At 41.3% G+C, this 16,351-nt stretch overlaps 1 protein-coding gene across 1 annotated transcript in view; it reads right to left on the bottom strand.

The window, feature by feature from the left end:
- Nucleotides 1-16,351, bottom strand: part of nlgn2a (neuroligin 2a) — a 186,585-nt gene that overhangs the window by 61,628 nt on the left and 108,606 nt on the right. The window contains exon 4 of the mRNA XM_020623522.1: nt 2,325-2,474. Coding sequence (XP_020479178.1) covers nt 2,325-2,474 — 150 coding nt within the window. The remainder of the gene's footprint in view (nt 1-2,324; nt 2,475-16,351) is intronic.

Below are 16,351 nucleotides of genomic sequence, written 5' to 3'. Positions count from 1 at the left end.
GTCCTTGATTTTAATCTATTCATAAAGGGCTTTTGAACCGCTCTTAGTCTGACCCGTCACCCAGGACCCGTTTGCCTTGGGAGACCCTACCAGGGACATATAGCCTCCGACAACATAGCTCCTAGGATCACTCGGGTACTCAAACCCCTCCACCACAATAAGGTGGCGGTTCAAGGAGGGGGTGGTAATTACCAATGGTCACAAATGGATTAAGTCATCAACAGATCTGATAAGAAACAGACAACATTCACGTGATGAATCTGGGAACTGCCACCACAACACCATCACCACAATGAAGTCACTTGAAGGATGAAAACACACTGATTAGTGAAACCAGTTCACTATAAGAGTCAGAAACACACTCAAAACATTTATAAGAATCCATCATTACACAGGAAAACTATGTGTGTGACCAACTACGGTCCTGTAAATCAAACTCAAAACAGAAAATCAGAAATCATTTCACTTCCAAATAAGTTTGGTTAACATGGGATTTAGTTTGAAATCATTTTCTTTTCAGGAATATTGATCCCAGATCTTAGGAAATGACTGGGTGAGAACAGTGTTATATTTTATAAATAGGAAATACCACCATTAGTAAAAATAAAACTCAGGCTGGCCAGGAACCCTGCTTTCCACGGCTCAGTAACAGACTGGTTTCCTGGCAGCCTTGCGGATCTTTGGTAATAATCACATTTTGGATTGCATTTCATTATCCACTTGTAGCAAAAATGGTGATGAACTCAATAAAGATGCATTGAAAAGCAAACGCTTTAAGTAATTACATGCAAATGAAAATCTGTCACCATTGTAAAGGCTCTGTAAGTGCTCCGAAAAACAACACAGTAATGTCCTTAAAAAAAGGAAACAAAACAAATCAAAGTGAGGCAGTCTGGACTGAAACAGTTTCCAGCAGCCCCCACTCTCTTTGGTTAATGAAATATCTAATGCATGCCGTTTCCTTTAGTTAGCACCTGCCTGCTTAGAGGCATGATCCCCCTCTCCAAGCTAAATTACTTGGTCTCAATGGAGCAATACAGAGTATGGTGAGCAGCAAAAGAGGAGAAGTCGAGTGTATTTTCAGGAAAAGGATGATGAGACCTACTGGAGAGCTGACAGGCAGATGGTACTCGTTTTTCTTCTTCAGAGCCGACTGTGGTAGATCTGACAGTGACCTGAGCAGACCAGCTACAATGTACAGCCACCTTCCTTAGCTACATTCCGAATCCTTCACTTACTGTTACTGTTACTTACTGTTACTACCAGACACTGTGCTGTGTCTGGTAGTAACAGCTCCAACGTGCGTTATAACCATGCCTTCGCCAACCAAAACACTCTGTCAAGCCATTTTTCTTTTTACAAGTCTTGCTCTTTGTAGGATGAATTATACAGCCATGATATAGACATCTAGAGGTTGAAGGCACCAGGTGAGGTTGTGCAGTTAAAATGAAGAACTGTGAGATGCATTTATGTGTCACAAAAAATGCCAGATGAAGGGCTTTCAGTATAACCAGAGACTGAATCCAGAACTCAGGGTCACATGGAAAAAGTTTAAAGGTGACACAAGACCTTCCATCAGTAAATAACTAGGAGGTTGAAGCAACAGGACTGCTAAAACAAATCAGAGAAAGAACACAGACCATGCAGTCACTCATCTCTAAATAACTCCCACTGCTTTTAAAATGTACTGTAGATGCTGGTAGCATCTTGTGCCCTTAATCTAATTAAAATTAAATAATGACACATTTATTTGACAAGATGTGAAAAAACTCAAAAGTCATAATTACTGTTGTGTAAAACTAATAAACAGAGATTTTACTCATAAAAAATTGCATTAGTTTTTGCTTTGCCTGCAACATGGCCTACTGTTATCCAACTACTATGGATTTACTGTTGTTTTGTGTGTGTAAAATATAGGAGACGCATAAGGACAGTGCTTTTTTGGGCTGATATTCAGAGAAAGCAAAACAATTACACAAAGTGTTTGGAGTTGAATAATCAACAAAGGAAATCCATAAGAAAATGAGCTCTCGTAATCAGCGCCCGCACTGGTTATCATTAGATTGATGAATGCTATTGATGTCTTCCATCACTGACTTAATCAATTTGAAAAAAGAAGGGTCTGCTGAGAGAAACTGCCTTGTGTAGGTGCACAGATGACTGTTTGGTGTTAGGTGGGATGTAGGAGCGCATAAGAAAGTGAAAGTGAGTGTGCCTTCACAAATCTTATTACTGTGGAATAAAGTGTGCATATGCAAATTCTTGTGTCTCTCTCTCTCTCTAAGAACATTTGTTAAAATAAAGAAGGTATCCGGTTCACTTACCAAGCACACCAAGACGGTAGTTCATGGTCACCACAATCACATTGCCGTACGCGGCGAGGACGCTGGCGTCAAACATGTTCCCGGTGCCTTCCATGTAGGAGCCCCCATGAATGAACAGCATCACCGGCTTCTTCCTGCGGTCTCGGATGTCTACACACAAAGACAGAGGAGAAGAAGAGGCAGCAGAAAAGCAAAAAGTCAGTACCTGCATTATGCTGCTCCTATTGTCTTTGATCACACTTTCCTGGGGGGCGGCTCAAATTCTTGTGGTAGAGCGGGTCGTTTCCTAACCGGAGGATTAGCGGTTCGATTCCCAGCTTGTCCAGTCAACATGTCGAGGTGTCCTTGAGCAAGACACTGAACCCTGAGTTGCTCCTGGTGATGTCACCGGTGTGTGAATGCGTGAGTGCTTGGGAGTGCGAATGGGTGAATGGCCGAATAATGTGAAAGCGCTTTGAGTGTGCTGTAAAAGCATAGAAAGGCGCTATACAAGTATAAGACCATTTACCATTTACTTTGTGTTCGACCACAATATACTGAGCAAACAGTAAATGGCTCAGCTGGATGAAAACACAAAGCCACACTGTCCCCTGCAGCTGAATGTCAGCTCTTAAAAATGAGCTTGAGGTAATTCTGATTTCAGGCAATGATTCCATCAACAGGCAATAACAAGAGACACGGCTGCGAGAATCTAATCAGATGTTTCCTGGTGATTAAAGCAATAATGCTTCGAGGAAATCATTGGGTAGTGTTGTGTATTAGAGCTAACCTGTATATCACTGCCACTGACAATCTTTATCTCACACTTTGAGGACCAGATTGTCCAGCGCAGCACACAAACAACAGCATGTGCAAGCGATCCCACCAGTGCAAGGCTGTTTACTAAATTGAAGCATAAAACTGAGAGCTGATACAGGTAATTAGTTAAAACTGAGAAGGTACAAATGTGAGGTGCAAGCATTGTGCACAACAGCTCTTTTGTTGTGAGAGCTTAAAGTGTGGGCGTCAAAGTTCACCCCGAAGAGCTCTCTGCTGCAAAGAATAGGTGTTTTAACACTGTGTAAAAAAAGGCACTCTGGGACAGCGTACTGAGGCAAACGTGTTGAAAGCGACTGGGCACTGCGAGTACAACTTACAGCAGCTAAAAAAGCACAGGTATGACATGAAGCAGACATTTTAAATCCATGTCTGTGGCAAAGCTGATGTCTGAGGACATTCTATGCACAATCAGCAAATAATAAAAGCCCACCAGCTCTTAATATATCATGTCTGTGATGAATTTCCATAATTTCCTTAATTTAGTTTGCACCTTGGAACTCCCATGAATGCAAATTGCAACTCACCCAGAGCTGCAGGGAGAGCTATATCACACAATTTCTAGGTCAGTTCCCTTGTGGGGAATCTCTAGAAAGCACAGCTTTCTTGGAGACTATCATTTTGCACTGGCACAACCTGTAAGTGGAGCCTGCCTCAAGGTAAAAAGTGGAAAGATAACTGAGAACTTTCACATAAAAATATCATTTCTGCCACCAGAAAACATGAAACAGTTTCAACCAATCTCTCTAATTTCTTTAACTCAAAATGGTATCAGATTGCTATTTTTATTAAACGGAGTTTAAAACTTTACAGTTGAGTGATTTCACTTAAACATGATTTAAGAATGATCTTTTAATAGCTGTCATTCCATTAGCTGTATTCATCTGTTCTCAAACATGCTGAAAAAGAAAGTAGCCACTTTGGGAAGTTGTTTCCACTTAAATTGAGCTGAATATCCTAAGAAATACCTTGTAAATATGGATTTTTATGGCAGCTACTTCTGCTTTATTGAAATGATGATAAACTCTGGCATCACTCCTAAATGCATGCAGATTCCTTCTAAATGCAGTCAGTCAGTGTCAGTCATGAAAGGTTTTAACATATGCCTGCTCATGCTGCATTGTGTGTACACGAAGGATGGTCCCTGATGGGCCCTCATTGGCCTTTGAACCAATCTCCCAGCTGACTGAGAGCAACTATACCCCCGCCTGCCAGAAGCCTACACAAGCATATGGCACACTAGGCTTAGAACTGTGGCACAGTGACAGCCACTGTTTTGGCTTCTGTGGGATTGTATGCGAGTGTGTGAGTGTGTGTGTGTGTGTATGCCTGGGGATATGAGAGAGCAGTAGTGCAGAACAACCACATAAATAATCACTACAGCATCTGTTGGAAGAAAAACAGAGGCTGGCTTCCTCTGAAATATTTTATTCATTCATTCATTCATTCACTTCTCACCCCTATGAGGTGGTGTGTGTGTCTTCTACCAGAGGTCCGGGATTTGATGGTTCTGTGCAGTGTTATCAAATGTTTCACACAGAACACATACCCCATATTATATCAGTGACACACTATGGCATTATATACACAGTCATATATATATACACATCCATGACACTAAAACCGGTGCATCAGTCAAGCAGACACACACACACACACACACACACACACACACACACACACACACACTGGGGAGGGAGAAAATTACAGGCAGCTGCAATATAGAGTCACTATGGCAACTGCTTCACTTCAACTTGCTTCCACCTCTCCTTTCCCTCTCTCTCTCTCTCCATGAGCTTTTCACTTTCCATTTTCACATGGACAAAGACTCATTGACTGTTGCCATGGCAACATATTGCTTTTGTGCATCTCTAACCCCATGATGCCCTTCGCCACATCTCTACCTGAATCTCATTTCATTAGGGGTAAATGACCACATACACACTTGCTACACACACACCTCTGCGTCTGGCATTGGGAGATGAAGACTGACAGCCACTGGCATCATGGGAGACAGAATGCAGATGCACCGGCATACCCACCCAAACCCACATAAGACACAAACACACACATCAAGCAGGCTGTCAGAGTTGACCTGTACACTCTGTGTCCATGGATCAGTTACAGGGTGAATCGTTCTGGCACAGTGACAGATAGAACTGAGGCCCTCGGGGGCAACAAGCTCTTCTCTCTCTCTCTCTCCTCCTGTCCTATCTCAGGCTCCTCCTGCCTCTGGCTTGTGTTTGTGTTTGGCCTCTTGTGTTTCTAGCACAACTAAAGCTTAGCATGCAGTGCCCACGCATGTGCGGGTGGTTAGGTTCCCAGCCTCAGTTACACATTTGATCCCCATCTGGGATAAATGCCACAAAACTCACAAAAACATTAACGCTCCTAGGGATTCATTTATGTCTTAAAACATGCAAATGTTATGCAGCAAGGTGCAGCTCATCAGCTCTACTAGGAGAACCTGTGGTGTATGTAACATATTTGTATCAAATATTTTTCATGACTTACTTTCTTCACAACATGTCTACGGGCAAACAAAACAGGTGTTGCATGACAACATAATGTTCCATGTACCACACATTTTAACAATGGAAGCAGTTTGGAAATCAAGATCAAGACCAAAGAATTTTATTGTCAATTCACTATATGTGCAGGACATACAGAAAATCAAAATGCTGTTTCTCTCTCACCTAGTATTGAATTCCATACCATTTAGGAAACTAAAATAGAATAAAAGGGCAATAATAGAGTAAAAATAGACTAAAAAGAATAAGAAAACTAAATCAAAGTGATTAGGATAAAGCTAACAGGCTATGACTCAAACCATGTACAATCAGTAATATCAGCAACAGATATGGCAGTAAAAACATTCAGCAGCAAATTTACATATAATATAACAAGAATGGGGAATGTACTGGGTTTGTGCAAAACAGCAGAGACAATCTGTTTATGTTCTGTGGTGGGTCACAGTCCGGAGCCTGGGGCCAGGGACGTGGTGCTGTTTGTGCAGGAGAGATCCTCAGAGATGTGCACCCCCAGGAACTTGGTGCTGCTCACTCTCTCCACTACAGCGCCGTCAGCGGTCAGTGGTGGATGCTTTAGAGGTTTTCTCCTGAAGTCCACAACAATCTCTTTAGTCTTTTCCACATTGAGGAAGAGGTTATTGTCCTTATACCACTGGACCAGTTGGCACACCTCACTCCTGTAGTTGGCCTCATCATTTTTGGTAATGAGGCCAACTAAAGTCATGTCATCTGCAAACTTGACAACGTGGTTGGTGCTGTAAGTTGGCACACAGTCGTAGGTCAGCAGTGTGAAGAGCAATGGGCTGAGCACACACCCCTGTGGAGCCCCTGTGCTCAGCGTGATGGTCTTGGAGATGTTGCTGCCGACTCGCATATTTTGTGGCCTCCCTGTTAGGAAGTCCAGCACTCAGTTGCAGAGAGAGGTTTTGAGTCCCAGGCGTCCAAGTTTTTGTATAAGCTGCTGAGGAATTATTGTGTTGAATGCTGAACTGAAGTCTAGAAACAGCAGTCGCACGTAAGAGTTCTATGAACCTAGCTGGGTGAGGGCTGGATGGAGAACAGCAGCAATGGCCTCCTCTGTATGCAAAATGAAATGGGTCGTGAGAGGGAGGAATGATGGACCTGATGTTCTGCATGACCAGCCACTTGAAGCACTTAATAATAATTGAAGTCAGTGCCACAGGCTGATAGTCATTGTAACAGGTTGGGTGGGGCTTCTTTGGAATTGGAATTATTGTGGCAGCCTTGAAGCACATGGGAACCAACCGCTTGGCTCAGGGAGATGTTAAAGATGTCCGTGAGGACATCCTTGAGCTCCTCGGCACAGTCATTTAAAACACGACCAGGTATATTATCCGGTCCAGTTGCCTTGCCTGGGTTGATCCTGGAGAGGGTCTTCTTCATGCTGGCTATGGACAGACACAGCCTGCTCACCCGGGGGAGGGTTGGTCTTCTGTGCTGGTGTGTTGTTCTGTGTTTCAAAGCAGCCAAAGAAGTTATTGAGGCTGTTCAGCAGAGAGATGTCACTATCACAGCTCCGAGGTGGGAGCTTATAGCCTGTGAGAGTTTGGATGCCCCTCCAGAGACTCTGTGCATCTCTAGTGTTGCTGAAATGTCCAAATATTTTCTTGTTGTATTGACATTTTGCTTCCCTGATTCCACGGGACAGGTTGGCTCTTGCTGTTGCTAGGCCTGCAGTGTCGCCACCCCTAAAGGCTGCATCCCAAGCCCTCAAGAGTCTGTGAACGCCTCCTCTCAGGGGGTGGTGTAGCATGCATGTCCAGTAATGTAGGAATCCGGCGGAGAAGCCCCAGACCTCGAAGATCCTCTGTGACTTCCTGGTCCAAGTTGAAATATTTTGACTTATTCCCTATGTCCATAAGGCAGTGACGACTGTACCTTGAGTGCAGCGTAGACATTGAAGTACACGCACCAGAACATAAACAGGACAAACGTGAACACACATTATTAGGTACATGGGACAATGTCCACAATATCTTTAGTAAAACCTGGACATCCACTGCCTTATTACCAGCAGATGGTAAAGAATTGCACACAGACATGATGCTGTACAGGGAACATCTTATCCAGACTAACATGACAGAGCAGGAAATGATTTGTGATGAACTGATTTATTACTTTCTTGTTTCATTAAAATAGTTTTGCTAAATATAAGTAACTATATTTATTCAAGCACTGTATCTCATTACATTTTAAGGAGTTGTTCTTTGTGTGAATATTTACTTTTGTGCCATTTTACTTCTACACTGCTACATGTCAGAGGGAAATAATACACTGCAATGCCAAGGAAAGACAAAGCAAGATGGCAGAGAGCAGCTGAGGGCTGGTACCCCGAGGAGTTTGGCATGGCTGCTGATCCTCTCAAGCAGAACGGAAACAATGGGGTGATTAGGCCTAAACTTGTGTTGAGCGTTCCAGTTTAGCACACCGCCCACCACTACCGTCAGATACGCCAGCCTCTGGTCTCTTGATGCTCTCCACTGCATTATCAACTGACTGATTAGTCATGAGGACAGAGCGTGGTCTGCAGCGCTGTGTACATTACTGACAGCTGTTGATTTTATGGGAATTGATATTTGCTGTTGGTAAACACTGACACACCAGCAGAGAGGAGGAAGAGGGAAGGCTGTTACACACTTCAGCGGTAGGGCTGAGTTTCACATGTAATGGGAACGATAACAGACATGAAATGACTCTGACTGTAAAGTCGGCACTAATAATGGTCTTGATCATATATTAAATAACAGCTGAGGGTTAAACCAAGGATTAACCTCAACCACATTCCATTATCCTGGGAGCTACAACAGCAGGGAGATGCATGAATGCTCAGTGTGGGAGGACACAGCATTTAAAAGTATATATTATTCTCACGAGCCTGCTAAGATATCATCTTCCCATACATTAAACCAAGCGTGCCGGGATGGGAGCAGAGGGCCCTCTCCTTACAGAGAGCCATAATTAAAAAGTTATTGGATCATGTTTGGGTGAAGTGACAACTCAAAAGGGAATAACGTAGCATTTTATAGCTTCTCCAAATTAGCATTTTTCTTTTCTCCTGTACAAGGCTTGACTTGGTGTATTTATGCACCAGTTCAATTTTCATTTTCATTAGTATGGATAGACTAGAGACTGTGTGCACGAGCACATGTGGGTAAGAAGCAAAAATAAATATTGATCTTTAACGCTAATGTTCCAAGCTGTAATAATAGGGAGACTGCTCACAGCGAATGATGAACTGTCATCTGTGTGCAAATGCACGAAGGATCTTTGTACTAGTGATCTAATTAACAGAAAGGTTAGAGTGATGAAAATATTGTAACAAAATGAAGTGCAATGGTGGGAATACAACGCTACTGTGTTTATGAGACCTATATCTGTAATCATGATGAACTGGAACTATGACAGTTGTTTAAAGAAATGTGCATATATGAAACCGCCCATGTAAAGGTTATTGTTTGCATTTTCAGATGCACAGATCCTATGTGACCTCAATCATAAATTATGTTTTCACATTCATTTCTTAAACAAGCATCTAATACAATATCACACAGCCCTATATTGGACTGTACCACTTCCGCTCACAGCAGCAGTCTGACTGACTTTACCTGCTGTCAATAATTCCTGTAACATGATTGATCAGGACATGTGCAGGGAATTTTTTTAAATCTGTCTAACGATGTGCTTTCATGTGTTATATTGTGCATGGAATTGGTGTCAGATCAGTGATTATCAACAACTTCAGCTCAGCAGCTTCTCTCTCATCAACATCCCCCAGTAGCAACATTCTACACAATGACAAAGGAATTAAAAAAACAAAGACCTAAATTCCTGAATTTCTTACCAAGTAATGACTGGTTCATACAGGGAATTATAAATTATAGAATTACAGATTATAGATGTTTATGTAGATTTATTTGGAATTGTGGATCTATTATGCTCTGTTTTAATTAGTTCCACAGTGAAATTATTTTATGCGGTTTGTTTAGATTTATGTTTTTAATTGTCTGTTTTTATTCAAGTATGTTAAGTTTAGGTTCTTACCTCTTTATCATTAAACTTGTTGAGATAATGAGATAATTAAAGAGGGTTTACTACATGTATTGATAATGACTTTGTACCCATATACACATACACTTCCCCCAGGCTGTCACTCTGATGAACACTTGGCCCACGACAGTATGACTGGACAATAACCCTCAGTGCAATACCTGTAAATATATACCTTGAACATACTGATCTGTCAAATCCAGACTGTGGGTATATAGTACTTTTTTACTCCTAAGGCACATTCCTTTGCCTGATTGCACATTACTTCTTTACTTCTGTTCTCAGCCTTGGTTACTGTACTTGCCCACTGCTGCCTTACATAAGGCCATGTACATACGCATAGAGAGCCCCTGTACCAGAGTCAAATTCCTTGTGTGTCCAACACACCTGGCCGATAAAGCTGATTCTGATTCTGCCAGACCACTTTATTAGGTACACCTGGGACAATTGTACTGTATGTATTTCATTGTAACACTTCCACCTTAACATTTGTGTTTATGGAGCTCAAAATGCTTCAGATTTTAGTAAAATTGTCATAAATGTATAAATTCAATTATATGTTTATCATTGGGGTCATAGTTAAAGGTGGTGTTGTACTGGACTACATTATAGTCAGAGGTGTTTCTAATATTCTGAGCCTCTCGTGTTTGTAGCTGGGGAGGACAAACGTATACAGACACCTCTAAATAACATATACAGACACCTCTAAATATAATGTAGTCCAGTACAACACCACCTTTAACTATGACCTCAATAATAAACATACCGGTATCATTGAATTTATACATTTATGACAATTTTACCAACAAGTGGAACATTTTGAGCTTCATAAACACAGATGTTAAGGTGGAAGTGTTGCATTGAAGTGCATAGAATTGTGCATGTGCACCTAATAAAGTGGTCGGTGAGTGTATATACCCATTTGTTGATCAGCCTTACTGATCAGTCAAGTGATGCTTGTGGCCTTTTGAAAACACAGGACACTGAAAGCCAAATTGCATTGCCCTTTAAACTATGAAATGTATTACCTGGTTGTGAGCACCCTGGAATGTACTGCATTCAAAGAAAGAAAGAAAACACCTTTACAAACCGTATTCTCATATAACTTTGTGGCTGTCATTCACAAATGAGATGTGCGTCTGTATATGTGTGCATGTGGGTCAGTGGCAGGCTGATGTGATAGAGGGCTGGAGCTGGAGAGAGATGTAGGATGATGAATGGGATGTGATGACATGCACAGCAGCATAGCTGGGCAAAAGGTCACCGAGCAGGGCTGAGGCTTAATCGTTAGAGCACAAAGGATCAAGGCGAAGGCCATACTGATTGCATCTGGGATGTGTGTGCACCCATGTGCTGATATTACAATACTTGTGGGATCCAGCTGGACTTCTGGAAACAAGGAATGAGCATTTTATAGAAAAGTAAGGGCATTTCATTTAGTCCTAACTTACAAAAAGCTGTTTTTTTTTCTTAGGTGTTTAATTGGAATCATTTCACTCTAACACAGACATTGTTTTATATAGCCAAGTTTTAATACCAGTACACATTTCTGCAGGCTTTTAAAAACTTTTTTAGACCACTTTGAATGCAATTTAAGATATGAATCACCCCATAGAAGATAAAAATAACAGTTTGGGGGGGTCAAAATATTTACAGACTATGTAACTTCAGTCTCAAATTGTAATATATTTTTACTTTCATGTACTGAAGAAGCATCTAACAGCCAATGTTATCACACATCCCAATCGACACATTTCCACTGACCCACCACTTGTAGTAAGTGACAGCAGTGCACATATTGCAGCGCTTTGACGTTACCTGCTGTCAAATACACAATGACAAATGAACTATCAGACAAACAGATCGAAAATTCCTACATTTTTAGCAAGTACAGTAGTGAATTGTGGTTCAGACAGGTAAGTACAAATTATAGTATTACTCAGATTTATTCTGGAATCTTGGATCTCAAAATCTGTTTTAAGTTTTAATTAGATTAGTGTAGCAGTTATTTTCTGGAACATGTTCAGATTTGTGCTCTGTTTTTTATTAGATTTTGTTAAGTACCTTTTGACTTTCAAGTCCTATTACTCAAAATAGTTACTGTATGACAACACAGTTCCCCCACAACCCTGCCTATTTCACTCTGGCAGAAATATCTGAATTATATGAACAAGCTGAAGTGAAGAAGTGGAACATAAATAAACTATTTATTTATTTATTCTATGTATTGATGTATAACATATGATAGCAGGTACAGCCTTACAATCTCTACTCTAATGGTGCATTCATGTGCTCACAGAAAGCTTGGACATTCTGAGCGTTAGCTAAATAGTACTGCAAATACAAAATATACTTTCATAAAATCAAAACCAATATAAAAACAAAAGCAGAAAACAGGAACATATCCTTTAGGATTTTGTGCTTAATTTTAAGGATGCTGTTTGGCAGCTGACTCTCAAGTGTGAGTCCCAGTGCACTGTGAGCCTCTTAACACTGATTAGAATGTGCATAATTATGAGAAGATAATTAACAAAGATATTGCCTTGTTAAAGATTATTACATTTTCAAGCTTTTTTGGATCAAAACGGTCAATTGTAACATGGTCTAAACTATTTCCACACTATTTGAAGCCATCAATGGTTTATGTACCACTGAATACATTTGTTCACTGTTTACCAATCTGTGCTTAGACACCAAGTATTAGCTTGCCTGTCTAGTTTATGTAATAGTCATATTAGGTGAAATACAAACATGCACTGACAGAAAAATACTATAGCCTTTGTGCTAGAAAAAGCCTTTTGTTAACTTGTTTTGTTGATAGCACTGACCACTTCCCTGCTAGGTAGTGCACAGACTGAGGAGAAACACCCTTACACATACATAAAGTGCTGCCCCTGTTGCCTCTGTTCTCTCTGTCAGCCTCAGCTTGGGCTGTGGAGACCAGCGTGGGGTTTGGAGATCTGGCGTAGCTGCTGTACTATTTGTAACTCTGTCTGCACCAACTTCACTTCCAGTGACAGCAAGCAAACACCCACCTCACGGCTCAGTATGCTTCTAAAGACCAAACCAACACACTCCATACCCCCAATATAAGCAAACAGCTTCTGTTCACAGGTACTGAATGTGTCCACACTATCCATCTAGTACTGTGTAACAATTATCATGGCTTTTTCAAACATTCTTGGTGAGTTGCCCTCAGCAGATTAAGTGTGGGCGATGGAAAAAGGAGCAGAGCGAGGAAGAGACGAAAAGACAAGTGGGACCATTGGGAATAAGAACAGCCACCCTGGCCTGTCTTACAACAACATGCTCTTATTAAACTCAATAACATCTCTGAAAACACAAGTACTCCTGTCTAATTTTCTCTTGCCTTTCTACTGCGCTCTCTTCTTCCTCTCCCCACTCCCACCGCCACCCTCCCCACAGTCACTGCTCCCTCCTCTTCCCATCCTGCTTCCTGTTGCTCGCAATCAATCTCACATCCTTTTTGTTTCATGCTTCACTCTCGAACTCCAGCAGCTGCCACCCTGGCCTCTCTCATCTTCTCTGCTTGTTTGGTTTCTGATCTCCATTTTCTCTCTGATACCCCCTTTCTTTTCATCTTCTGCTCTTTCTCCCTCTGTCTTAATCTATCACTAGCCAGCCTCTTGCCGTGAGAGTCTATTTGTAACCTCTCTCATACCTCGGCTTGAAGCCCAGCATGTTCAAGCTTTCTGGTTTTTATTCCAATTGCACTAAGCAGTCTTTGTTTCTCTTTCTCTTTCTCTCTCTCTCTCTTTCTGGATCTATTCCTTCCTCTGTCTTACTCTCATCCCTCTGTCATTGGTCTGTGTGGCACTTACTATTAAATTATATCTCGCCCCCTCCTCTCTCCCATTTGTGTTATAAATGGTGGTCGGATTAGGCTAACTTTTTGTTTCGTTCACTATTAAGGAATGGATCAATTCCACAAATTGAGTGGATGGGCAAGCAAATACACATGCACACACACACATATCCAGGCTCACAGCCCCTGTGTCCTCCAAAACTCCATTGACAAAGACGACACAAACACGGGCATTATCCTCCTTTTCCCACTGCTGGCTCTCTCTGTTCCCCTCATAGCAGCCTTCTTCTCTTCCATTTTCCACATCCCTTTCTTTCACCCTTGGGGCCTTTGGACTTCAGTCGACCCCTTGCTTGTTTCTCCTTTCCTTTCCCTTCTCTTTAGCTCCACAGTCTTTATGCTTGACTGGTAACAAAACACCCTAATCTTTATGCAGGGTGTCTGTTTGTTTTAATGTTGGTTTAGGTGCAATTTCAGATAATAGTCTTAACAATTAGAGTCTTGTTTGAAGTACCATGTAAACAAAAACACATTTACACACAGTTTCTCATATAAATATCAATAAAATAATCAAAAGTCACTGCTCTCAGTGAAACTATCTTCACTCCTTACTGCTTAGAAACTATGTAAGGAGGAAACTAGAACTAAAAGTTAAGGGTGAACTTTAGGAGGTTTGAGTAAAAAGGCGAGATGTTCATTTCTTTTCTCTATATATTTGTTATAAAACGTAGCACAACCCAGTCTCACAGCTAAATGTGGAACAGTCATGCTGGTCCACGATACAAAATGTACTAATCTCACATTAACACCTCAAAAAGGGTGACAATGGCCGTCTGGCAGCAAAGACTAAAGACTATGGTGGAAATTCCTTATACATGGTTAAGTTTAGGCACAGAAACTACATGGCTAAGGTTACAACATCAGACAATGTTGGAAATGAGGCTTAATCTCCAGCTGCATGCGTGAAAGTCAGGTGTTGGTTAGGTTCAGAACCGTAGGACACTAAATGTTAGCTTTCCAATTCACACTCCGGTGCAGTTGGTGGCAGTAATACAGTTGTTTGCCAACTGTCATAAAACACCAAGAATAAGACAAAGAAGGACACTGGGCTGCAATACAAAGGCACTGCCGTGTCATAATTTTACCACTACTACTTTTTACACTGCAGACCAACGTAGCTATTCCACATTTTCATGTGAAACTGGGTTGGGTAGAAACATACATTAACCAGCTGTAGGTTAAACTCTGTTGTATGCTGTGTCAGGAAGAAATGAGTATCAGGAAGGCTCTCAAGAAATCAAGCGTATATATAAATTAACATGCATTTCTTCCTGTCCATCTGTCCTCATGCAACCTCTCATTATCCCCAGTCCGCCTCCCTCTCTGCCTCTCTGCTTCCCTCCCTCCTATAATGATCTGGCCATTACTGGGGCTGCAGTTCCAGCCCTGGTTTCATGGGGTGTCTGGGGTCTAATTGGGTCTGAATGAGATGTACTATATACACTCACACACACTCAAGCATATTACACCCACACTTCAACACGCACATTTGTGAGAAAGCGTTCAGCCATTCTGCCTTTCCTATTCAAGCCAAGAATGGAGTTCTATGCAAGCGTGTATCAAAGACCTCAAAACATCCCTTTCATTTGCTGAATAACCATTGTGCACTAGTATAACAGCTATTTGCTTTTGAGTACTGACTTGTACGTTTCAGGATGGGAGAGGTAGTTGTTGTCATTTATATCCGTTTAAGTTTGTCATCTTGACCATTTCAGGAAAGCACGCATGGTTTTTAACCTTGAAACTGTGTGTGATAATTAACTTTTGGCAAGTAATGTGTACTGCACTGTCAATGCAGGGTGTGCTACCATGTGAGACTCTTACAATAGTCAGGGCCATTTTAACAGTCTGTATTGGTTGCTGCAGATGAAAGTGAGTCAATCCTGGCAATTTCTGGCACAATCAAATGAAAATGATAAATGATGAACAGAGCCCTGATGAACAGATAAATAAATATACACACTATATATAGTTTTCTGCCAATTTGCATGGTTTTAATTTAAGATAATTTGTCTTGATTAATTCTTTATGTTAAAGCATTAGTTTTGAATTTAAGAAACATTTATTTTTAACTTGATAAGAACATGTGAGGCAAAGAGACAGAAATTTATTTTGTGTTTATATGTGTTTTGGAACATATTGAACTGTGGAAGTAATGTATTCTTTTCCTATTTGTGAGTGTATAAGTTCCAGCAGGAGGAGCAGAGAAACAGTAAATTGGGAGTAGAGAGTCTCTGCTGCCGTTTCCATTCAGACACCAGTGTTCCCATTAGGCAGTGCTGTCAGTTCTGCCACTACCCACCGCTCTCCATCTCATACATAACAATACCTCCTTAATTGGAATGCTACTCCAGCAGTTACAATACAATCCATGTGAACACACAAACACAGCGAGTGCAAAGTGAGGAAAAGACAACACACTCAGAAAAAGCAGTGGCTAGTCAAAGTGAGTGAAACTTTTTTAACTTAACAAACAAACTCTGCTCAATATGTAACAGCAGAATCGGATGTGTGTGCAGAAATGATTCATCTTCCGGTTGTGTACATCAGTGCAGTTTCAGGAGTGTGTGTTTTCTTGGCAGGCGTGTATTTCGAACTGTGATCTGAAATACAACTGCCAGGAGCCCCGTGGCTGTGCTTTACCACAGGGCGTAGGTGTATTAATGTAGGTAAGTGTGTGAGCAGTCGCTCATCTGTAATCAGATATTTTTACGGGCTTGGAAACA

The sequence above is a fragment of the Monopterus albus genome, unplaced genomic scaffold, assembly GCF_001952655.1.
Source record: "Monopterus albus unplaced genomic scaffold, M_albus_1.0 scaffold303.1, whole genome shotgun sequence".
Taxonomy (NCBI): Eukaryota; Metazoa; Chordata; class Actinopteri; order Synbranchiformes; family Synbranchidae; genus Monopterus; species Monopterus albus.
The sequence above is the reverse complement of the archived record's forward strand: the minus strand, read 5'-3'. Positions and strand labels throughout refer to the sequence as shown.